The sequence below is a fragment of the Lactuca saligna genome, chromosome 7 (genome assembly GCF_052625555.1).
Source record: "Lactuca saligna cultivar CGN05327 chromosome 7, ASM5262555v1, whole genome shotgun sequence".
NCBI classification, from domain to species: domain Eukaryota; kingdom Viridiplantae; phylum Streptophyta; class Magnoliopsida; order Asterales; family Asteraceae; genus Lactuca; species Lactuca saligna.
In genome coordinates this window covers 182,509,190-182,520,066 of record NC_136423.1, presented here as the reverse complement: position 1 = coordinate 182,520,066, position 10,877 = coordinate 182,509,190, and the positions used below count along the sequence as shown (strand labels likewise).

The window sequence follows — 10,877 nt, the reverse complement described above, 5'->3', positions numbered from 1 at the left end:
TGACACCTAACAATCCTACACCGTCCGGTTCATCCAAATCACCATCTACAGGTGAGTTCATACCCCTAATCAATGTTTTAAATGATTTTAAATTATTTAATGGGGGGGGGGGGGGGGGAGGAATACAAGTAGAAAACAACATGTTATTAAATCATCTATATGTATTTTATAACTGTGTTTTCGTTCAACATATTTCACATACTACATAATGTGATGCATGAAATGGTTTTCTATCTTTACAATACTTTGTTATCAAATGTATTACTTTTGAAATGTTTATAAAAATGACATTAAGTCACTTTTATGTTTGTTCAAAAACCCTTGGATGTCTTACAAAACCATTTTACATTCTTGAACTAAACTATGCATGTACACTTATATTGTATATATGTATTGATGTATAGTTTACATCTTTCATTTAGTTTCCCACACCCTTGAGTAGTAAGAGTGTATAAACCTACTTGAACAACCAATTACCTTTCATTAAATTATCATAGGGACAATTAGAAGATATCAAACATCATTCTTATTACAAGGAATCACGCAAAGAGTCAGTTCATTCATGAGTCTTTACGAGTACATTACCTGATACATGAGTACCTTTACATATGCTTACATGATACCTGAATACGCTTACATGAACACATTACATGAATATCTTTACGTGGATACATCTACCTGTGTATACTTACAAGAATACTTGAAACTCGATTCGTAAAGATGATTTATTAATACCTTAAGTAGATCATCTAGCCCATCCCAGTCCAATGGGAGTCAATTACGGGACTAACCATTCCTGGAACCACTGTTCGCTATGGAGGTTAATGGACATCTACAAATGCCTAAGGTTACTACTTATATTAGGAGTCAATTACGGGATTAACCATTCCTGGAACCTTCTGTCGCTACAGAGGTTAATTGGACAATCTTCGGATGTTCATTAGGTTATCTACTTCTCTACAGCGATGTAGAGCCTGTTACGGGACTAACCATTCCTGGAACCTTCTGTTCGCTACAGGGGTTAATTGAACAATCTTCGGATGTTCATTAGGTTATACCTTTTCGCTTTGGCGATGTCGTGTTAATCCTGGTAATCCAGGGATAACACTTATATGATCATGCTTTTCCTGTTTACCTTATTTTGTGATACTTTCACATAAACGACGAGTTAGACTAAGTACTTTAGTACTAGTCAAAAGAAGGAAAAACTATCATTTTACTTACAAAACATTCGAGTCTTGGTAGGAGACTACATTGTCATAACAAAACATTCGGGTCTTAGTAGAAGACTACATCCCACACTGATAGAAAATAAGGGATTTTGTAGGGCTTTTCATACTTACATCAACATTTTCTTTTAAAGGTTTACATGACTTTTAAAACAGCTTTTAGTAAGCAAGACAATGACACTTAAATACTTATGAATTCACCAGCTTTAAAGCTGATACTCTCTTTCAAAATAACTTGTATTCTCAGGTCATCAGTAGACAGGTACGAAGGCCAATTTTTGAGAAGATGGAGCAGACAGGTCTCGTCTTTTATTTTGATTGTATATTTTTGGTGTCTTATTACAATGAAAGAATACACATGTATTAAAACTTTACTTTTAATGCAATGGGTGATGTTGTTGCTTGTTTACTATTTTACACTATTGTGATACTGTACATGACGTCCTCCACCCCTGAACGTTTCCGCCGTTCGTGGTTTTGGGGTGTGACAATTAATATCTTGAACCAAATATTAAATAAAAAAACTTGTATTTCTAAAATAAAATAAAAAGTTGAAAACATGTTAACCTAAAAGAGGTAATATACCTAGACATTGCAAATTTCCAGCCCCAAAGCTTCCACCACCAGCAACAGTAATATCCGGTACCTATTAAAAAACACAAGGGTATCTTTGCCATTTTACTCTTCAAAGTACTTGGGATGGTTTTGCTTTGAATGACAAGTAGACACACATTCAACAACATAGTCATGACTCGGCTCCACAAAATATCGAATATGTTTATACAAATGATTAACAACGGCTTGTTACTTTGTAAAGAAACTAAAAGCATGATAATATTATTTGATTTATTAAAAAAACAAAGAAAAAAAGTCATACATGATATCACTATTGACCATTGTCTAACATCTAATGCAACGTTGACCTGTAAAAATATTTCATTTAAGTCAAAGTTAAAGAGATGAAGTCTCAAGTGATCCTTTTTTAACAATTTTGATCAACTTTTTATTCATGAGAAAATATCGCATGAATAAAGATTTGCAATAATGATTGGTTGCTCACATTTTTGTATTCCACAATGTATTTTTTGGCATTTTCACAAGTAAGTGGTTTACCTTCCACTGAAAAGTCAAAGTACCATGGTTCAAAAAGCCAAGAACTGAAAAGAAAAAAAATCATTAGGAGCAGTACTATCATATTAGATAGCTAGTTAGAATGAATATTTGCATTATTTAGTCAACATGTAGGCTGTTTCAGTCAGACTTTTGTCAAAAGGTAAAAATAGATATGGATTTCATTTCATTTTTGACATTATTCTTCTCAAGGTAGCATTTGTTCAAGATCTTACGATTAAACCAATTTTCAAAGTTAAAAAAATTAACATCAATTAAAAATTTGATGAATATCCATTTGATCTCCAGAGTCAAGATATAAAAAACCACATGATGATACTTACTATACCTGAAAATACAACTGATCAGTCGCTCCAACATATCATTAAGATTCACCACAAAAGCTATGAAAAGACACATGGTTCTTTCAATATCATTGGATGCTACAAAATTTGAAATTATAAGCAATATTTAAGATTCAAAATTCAAGGACAAAATATAGTTGTAGAAAAAAAAAACATCCCAGGGTATCCAACTTGTGAAAAGATGGGTAACATATGAGGTAAAGAAAGATACACAATCAACTTTGAAAAGAAAGGGCAAAATGGTAATTCTTGTGTGCCCTGCAACCACCACTGGTATGCTAACTTCTCTTGAATTAAGTCCCAAAAGTTTTTTAAAGGGTAAATAAGTCAAAATTGTTAGCAACCCATCACTAATCTAAAAAACACAATATTACATTAATAAACCCAATTATACTTCCATAAATCATCAGTCTTGTGAAAATATATCTTTCAAAAATACGAATAAACACCAACCTGATGATTCTTTTGCATCGCTTGCTCTTCCTTTTTTTTTTTTTTCTTCTGAACCCATTAGCTTAATAAACCTCTAATCCTTTTAAGAATAATATCTTCATAAATGGTAAACTCTGAATAAAAATGTTGCACGGAATCCTACTACCTTCCTAGTAGTGTTTCAAAAATTTTCACACCAAATGAGAGCTGAAAAGACACACAGAAGTTTGAAGTCTTAGTAACCTAGAGTTTTTCAAGAAAATAAATCAAGAAAAGCAGGATGGTAATGCACTTTATTCTTACCCTCAAGCCATAAACATCAGCAGTAGCGAACACAAAGACACCGACCTCCGTATGACACTTATGGCTCCCGTTGCACTCTAAGCACAGGATGAATCTTAATCCACCGAAAAATTTGCAGACACCAGTAACCCTTTTACCAATTTCTTTAACTCGCCGATTTGATGCAGTTCCACCACCTCAGCCACCCCTCCAATATACCTTCCGCCGATGAAAACTTTAGGTAGACCTACCCTCTTGTCCTCATCGAAGAACGTTGAATCCATTGATAGATCTCGCTCGTCAACCATCGGCCACCTCCTATTCCCTCTTGAAGCGTTTTAAACCTAGAAATGAAGAATCAATTGATCTGAGAATTGAAATTCATTTAAGGAATTAGCATATGGAATGAACAGATAACAAAGATCAAAACAAATCAGTAGCTTTTAAGGAGGCGGTGATTCACGTCGGTGGTGGTTAAAATATGCGGTAACATGTGACAGACGAGGGGTTGCGGCTACTACCGGTGATGTTAATCGTCTTCGTCACTGGAGATAGAGTACAACTGTCAAAACAAAAATAAAGACAAAATATAGGTGGTTCACGACCGTGGTGGTTGAAACCAATGGTGGCCGATGACATGTAGGGGTGGTACTGAACTGAAACTGAAAACAATTGGAATCAGTTAGTGGTATTTAGTATGGTTTCAGTTATTAGTTTACGACTTATTCGGTTTTTGGCTCTAGTTCGGTTCTAAATCGATTTACATGCCTACCGGAGAGTAGGGATAAGTGAGACATATTGCGTAATCAGTAAAATGGGAAAAGACGATCTAAAGATAGTTAGGGTTTAGCGGTGACACCAAACATTAGCAACGACAAATGACGATTATGGAGGTAATATTTCACGATCAATTCTTTTTGGGCATTAGTGGTGGTTAATGTCATCGTTGTTGATGTTGCCACAAATAGAATGCACAAGGAGAGATGCCAATCGTTTGATCGAAAATTTAATCAACGAGTAAGGTTCTTCAATCATCAATTACACAAATTTGAGTTAAAAGTCTTTTAACAGCGACGCTAACTATAACAACGAAGCAAAATACATATAATCATAAAATGTCACCGTTATAGATTACGGGTGTCTTTGGAACGAAGCTTTTGGAAGCGTTTGAAAGCTTCTAGCTTTTAGCTTTTGACAATACGCTCTAGTTTAAACAGAAAACTCCGTTTGGTAGTATGAGCGTTTAGCTTTTAGTTTAAACAAAATGCTATAAATCCAAAAGCTACTTCATGTAACATTTAACAAAACGCTACTGAGCTTTTGAAATCAATTTTCATAATTACCCTTAAAAATATATTTATATATTTATATATTTTTAATTACCCTTTAAAAATATATTTATATATTTTTAATCAATTGACAGTTTATGTAATTTTATATATTTCAAAAGTTTCCGGTTATTTTTTGCCAAACACTTATATAACAAATAAAAGTTACAGTTTTCCACTACCAACTACCTGCTATACGCCATCCATTATTCACTTCCAGCTAACAACTATTTTTACCAATGAAAAACCATGCTACCCGACTAACATTTACTTATTGTAGTGACAAATTGACAATGACCATCCCTACGACCCTAATGATTTGAAATGTGGTGGAGCTTTTTGTAAACAGGAAAAGTATAATTTAGCCATCTTCATCATGGGGTTTTGTCTCCCAAAAGTCAAAATCACTGTCAACGTCCCCGATCTCACTCCATAGCACACACACTGGAGTGTCGAACGAAGCACAATCCATAAAGAAAGATCTGGATCCCCAAGATTCACATTCTATGCCCATCAATTCAGATCCCAATCGATTAATACCCTCACGTATTTAATAATCGAACCAATAAACTGTTGTTATTGGCCCTGGTGATTTGATTGATGGCTTCCCCTGGAAATCAAAATCAACAACCAGGTGGAGCTCCATTTGATGTTCAAAGATTGTTCAACCCTTCTTCTTCACCACCACCGATTTCACCAACCCTACAAAACCCTAATCATCCTTATCCTCCACCATCTTCCGCCGCGTCGTATCCTCCACCCACGGTTACCGGAGGTCCATACTCTTATCACCCTCCTCAAACCAACCCTCTTTTCCACCATCAATTTCATATCCCACCACCCCCTTTCCACCCTCAACAACAACCACCACCAGAGAATCATTTGCCTTCTAATTTGCAACACCAGCGATCACTTCCTTACCCGACATCCCCTCTTCAACCTCCCAGCCCTAAAAACACGAACCCTAACCATGGAGCTCGACTCATGGCTCTTTTAAGCGCCCCACCGCCTTCCACTCCCGATATTCCTTCCCAATCATCCATCCCTTTACCTAACCCTAATCTCAACCCTATGCTCCCTTCATCGACCGGTCCATCGCGTATGTCGAGCAGTAAGCTACCTAAGGGACGGCATTTAGTCGGTGATCGCGTTGTTTATGACATAGATGTTAGGTTGCCTGGAGAGATTCAGCCTCAACTTGAGGTCACTCCTATCACCAAGTATGGTTCAGATCCTTGTCTAGTGGTCGGTCGTCAGATTGCTGTTAACAAGACTTATATATGTTATGGTTTGAAACCGGGAACTATCAGGGTTCTTAATATAAACACGGCATTAAGATCACTGCTTAAAGGTCTTGCTCAGGTTCGTTTTTTTCTTAACTATTTCAGTAGATTATATCGAACCTCTTTCATTTCCTCGAATCTATCCATAGCAACAATTTATCTTGCTTTCTCAGAGGGTTACAGATATGGCTTTCTTTGCGGAAGATGTTCACCTTTTAGCTAGGTAGAATCTCCTTTATAGTTTATTTATTCTACTGTATCATCTCATTATACTGAAATTACTGCACTCAGTGCAAGCATGGATGGACGAGTTTATGTATGGAAGATTACAGAAGAACCTGATGAAGATGATAAGCCACAAATTACAGGAAAGATAGTTACAGCCGTCCAAATTGTAGGAGAAGGAGAACCTGTTCATCCTCGAGTTTGTTGGCACTGCCATAAACAAGTAAATTTTTTTTCCAGTACATCCTGTGCTTCCATTTCTGTTATGGCAGAAAATTTGAATGTTTTCATATAATGCAGGAGGTTCTTGTAGTTGGAATTGGAAATCGTATACTTAGATTTGATACTACAAAGATTGGGAGAGGCGAAACATACTCTGCAGATGAACCACTCAGATGCCATGTTGACAAGTTGATTGATGGAATTCAGTTTGTTGGCAAGCATGATGGTGAAGTGACTGATTTATCAATGTGCCAATGGATGACCACTCGTCTGGTTTCTGCTTCAGTAGATGGAACAGTAAGTTCTAGTCAATAACCATACAAAATTACTACAATGCCCCCTTTTTCTTCTTTTAAGTTTTTCATGTAAAACATGATATGGTTTAAACAGATAAAGATCTGGGAAGATCGCAAATCATCTCCAATTGCAGTACTGAGGCCACATGATGGTCTTCCGGTCAACTCTGTTACATTCTTGACTGCCCCTCATCGCCCAGATCATATCATACTGATCACCGGGGTATGCACTATGCACTAAACTTTTTCCTATGAAAATACCCAAAATGCCCCTCCTTTTGCTCATTCTGATACTCTGCAGGGTCCCTTGAACCGTGAAATGAAAATATGGGCTTCAGAAAGTGAAGAAGGATGGTTGCTTCCTAGTGATGCAGACTCATGGCATTGTACTCAAACATTGGAATTGAAGAGTTCTGAAACAAGAACTGAAGACTCCTTCTTCAATCAAGTTGTTGCATTATCTCAATCTGGTCTTCTCTTATTGGCAAATGCCAAGAAAAATGCTATTTATGCTGTCCACCTGGATTATGGTCCAAACCCGGAATCCACCCGGATGGATTACATTGCAGAATTCACTGTCACTATGCCAATTTTGAGCTTTACTGGCACTAGTGATCTCTTACCACATGGGGAACACACCATTCAGGTTTATTGTGTCCAAACACAAGCCATTCAACAATATGCTTTGGACTTGTCTCAATGCCTACCACCTCCAATTTATGATGAAAAAATTGGTTTGGAAAGCAAATTGGATGACATGCCATTGCCGGAAGCTTCCGCCTCATCCCTAAATGAGACTGATATTTCTTGTGTTTTATCGACGCCAGTTTCTTCAAGCCCTAAGTTATCTAGAAATGTTTCTGACCTGAGAAGTCCATCTGGTGGTTTTGAGCCACGTCAGCAAGTAAATGGTTACGAGGATCTGAAGATTTTGGAAACTTCTAATTCAAATCTGGCTAATACGCCCTCGTTGGATGATGATACAAGGATTGATGAAACTAAAGTTGTTAAAGACGATCGGACTGTTAAATTTATGCATCCGACTCATCTAGTGACTCCCGCTGAATTGATGGCCACGTCATCATCTGAAATAAATCATGTTACAGAGGTAACACATGACGTGGTGGTCAACCCAGATACGCAGAATGCTGAGGTGGAGGTGAAGGTTGTGGGTGAAATGGGAACGAGTCAAAATGCTGACGAGGCGAAGGAAAAGTCAAAATTATTCTCGTCCCAGGCATCGGGACTCGGAATCGATATGGCACGGGAAACTTACGAGCTGAAACAACTTGATGAGGTGGCGGATCAAACTTCAGATGTTCTGGATGATGTTCAAGACATGGAAATTGAGTCGTCTGTTCCTGTGGGCCCCACATCAAAATCAAAAAAGAAAAAGGGAAAGAATGCTCAAAATTCAGGTCAAAGTGTGTTAAAGTCAACCGATTCGTGTGATGAATTAGGTGGGAGTTTGAGTTTGAGCATCCTTTCACAAATTCAGTCAATGCAAGAAGCAATTGGTCAAATTCTGAGCAGTCAAAAGGAAATCCAGAAGCAGATTCCGGTGGTGGTTGGGAGCCCCATTACAAAAGAAGGAAAAAGGATCGAGGCGGGAATCGGGAAAACCATGGAGAAAATTCATAAAGCCAATTCTGATGCTTACCTGGCGCGTTGTCAAGAAGAGTTTGCCAAACAGGAAAAGTCAAACCGGGAACGCTATCAGCAGGTTGCCACGTCAGCTGCAAACAGTCACAAGGAATTGCTTACATCATCCGAGAAAATCTTGAAGAAGGAAATGGCTGCAGTGGGGCCCGCTGTCGGACGATCTGTTACTCCAGTTATCGAAAAGGCAGTCACCACAGCTGTCTCAGAGGCTTTTCAGGTAACTGATGTTAACATCCAAGTTCTCATTTAAAATATATAAAAAAAATTTAATATAAAGTCTGAATTTGTATGCAGAGAGGCATAGGTGATAAGGCTGTAAATCAGTTGGAAAAAACAGTTAATACTAAGCTTGAAGCAACTGTTTCAAGGCAAATTCAAGTCCAATTTCAAACATCTGGAAAACAAGCTTTACAGGTATGTGATACAATAGATCTTTCCAGAATCTAAAATCATGAGTTTTCTTTTTTACAATCTAAATGTTTTTTTTACAGGAAGCACTGAAGAGTAGTATGGAAGCTTCTGTTCTTCCTGCTTTCGAGATGTCCTGCAAAACCATGTTTGACCAAATTGACTCCACATTTCAAAAAGGAATGGTTGACCATACAACCGCAGCTCATCAGCAAGTTGAATCTATACATTCACCTTTAGCATTTGCTTTGAGGGTAAGAAAAGTAGAAAACACAATTCCTTCCTTTTTTTTTTCTTTGATGTTAATTTTTGTTTTCTTTTTACAGGATACTATCAATTCAGCATCATCGATAACTCAAACATTGACCAGTGAGTTGACCGATGGTCAACGGAAATTGGTGGCTCTTGCAGGGTCAAAATCGGTAAATCCATTATTAAGCCAAATCAGCAACGGGCCCAACAGTGGTTTCCATGAGAAGGTCTTTTTTTTTCACCATGTCCAAATGTAGCCCAAGGGGCTGCCGTTCTTCATTTTTCCTCCCAGCTATCTATCACATTGGGATCGATGAATACTGTAATAGTTGATTAATATTGTGAAATTAGGGTTAAATGGTCATTTAGTCTCATTAAGACGGTTTACTAGAGAAGAAACAAACCATATGTACACAACACTTTATCCTAACAAATATTATTTACCCATATTCTAATATTTTAATTTTTTTTTTTATTTATTTTTAACAGATGGAAGCACCAGTGGATCCAACAAAAGAGCTATCAAGATTAGTATACGAGCACAAATACGAGGAGGCTTTTACTTCCGCACTTCAAAGAAGTGACGTACGGATCGTTTCCTGGTTATGCTCACAGGTATATTCACACATAAGAGTAAATTACATTTTTGGTCCCTGGGTATAGCTGATTCTTGCAGTTTTAGTCCCAATGTGTTTTCTCTTGCATTTTTGGTCCATGTTCTCACTACTTTTGGTTGCTTATTACAACTGATTTTTGCAATTTTGATCCGAAATATATATGCAGTGCAGTAGAAAACATATTGCAACCAAAATTGCATATAAATGTGTGGTGATTTTTGAATTTTGTTGGGAAAAATAGGTGGATTTACAGGGGATATTAACGAGTAATCCTGTACCTTTGAGCCAAGGGGTATTACTGTCATTACTGCAGCAGTTGGCGTGTGATATCGGGAACGATACATCGAGGAAACTTGGATGGATGATGGATGTGGTGGTGGCGATCAAACCAACGGATGGGATCATAGCGATGCATGTGAGGCCGATATTTGAACAGGTGTATTCAATCATGAACCATCAAATCAGTATTCCCACGACTACGGTTGCTGAGCTGTCAAGCATACGTGTTGTTATGAGGCTTGTCAACTCCACACTTCGGACCATGTAATGTAATAATAATAATAATGTAAGTAATTTCATTTCAGATTCAGGAATCTTTTCTTATTGTTTTGTACAAAGTTATTTGGATTTTTGTACGGCGAATTTGATATTTCTTTTGTTTTCTCTAGAAATTTGACATTTATTTTTTTATGTATTATTCTGAGTTTTTTTGCTATTTAGTGTTTGGTAATGCCATCACTAAAGTAACTTGCAGCTAGCTTTTTTGTAAAACTATTTTGCATAGCTTATTGATAATTTCACGAGTCATTTTTCCAAAAGTTTTCGAAATATACCTATAAGCCCATTTCCCCATAAACTCAATTCCTTTGTGAGTTACCAATTAGTTGCCAAACACAACCTAAGTTTATGTTTTAAGTTTTAACCTCTCACCATAACCATTATTCGGTTACTCTTTTTTGGTCTATAATATGTTGTTTGTGAACACTTTTAGTTAAAAAGCTTTAGGAAACGACTTATAAGGTTTTCTTTTGGAACGATAAATAATTATTTTTCTTTTCTCCCCAGGATTGAATCCAGAATCTTCTAATTAGTTGTTAGTTTAGAACCTCCATGTTAGCCAAATGGTCATGTTTGTAGGCTATTTTTTTTTTTTTTTTTTGCCTAAA

At 36.9% G+C, this 10,877-nt stretch overlaps 1 protein-coding gene across 2 annotated transcripts; it reads left to right on the top strand.

Moving 5' to 3' along the window:
* The first annotated feature begins 5,068 nt into the window (after positions 1-5,068).
* LOC145005069 (enhancer of mRNA-decapping protein 4-like) lies at positions 5,069-10,405 on the top strand. 2 transcript variants are annotated; one of them, XM_078964115.1, is made up of 11 exons: positions 5,069-6,108; positions 6,203-6,252; positions 6,321-6,477; positions 6,555-6,773; positions 6,867-6,995; positions 7,074-8,651; positions 8,729-8,848; positions 8,926-9,096; positions 9,169-9,264; positions 9,584-9,709; positions 9,953-10,405. In XM_078964115.1, exons 1-11 carry the CDS (start codon positions 5,347-5,349, stop codon positions 10,256-10,258), a joined length of 3,714 nt encoding a protein of 1,237 aa, XP_078820241.1. In that variant the 5' UTR covers positions 5,069-5,346; the 3' UTR covers positions 10,259-10,405. The 2 variants fall into 2 exon arrangements, with proteins under 2 accessions (XP_078820241.1, XP_078820240.1); XM_078964114.1 differs by having other exon boundaries at positions 5,071-6,108; positions 9,169-9,321.
* Positions 10,406-10,877: the final 472 nt, after the last annotated feature.

Excerpts from the sequence above, each read along its gene's own strand:
- LOC145005069 (XM_078964114.1), top strand. The coding sequence starts at position 5,347 with ATGGCTTCCCCTGGAAATCAAAATCAACAACCAGGTGGAGCTCCATTT. Across the intron at positions 6,774-6,866 it reads CTGCTTCAGTAGATGGAACA|ATAAAGATCTGGGAAGATCG; the intron begins GTAAGTTCTAGT and ends TGGTTTAAACAG. Across the intron at positions 9,322-9,583 it reads ACAGTGGTTTCCATGAGAAG|ATGGAAGCACCAGTGGATCC; the intron begins GTCTTTTTTTTT and ends TATTTTTAACAG.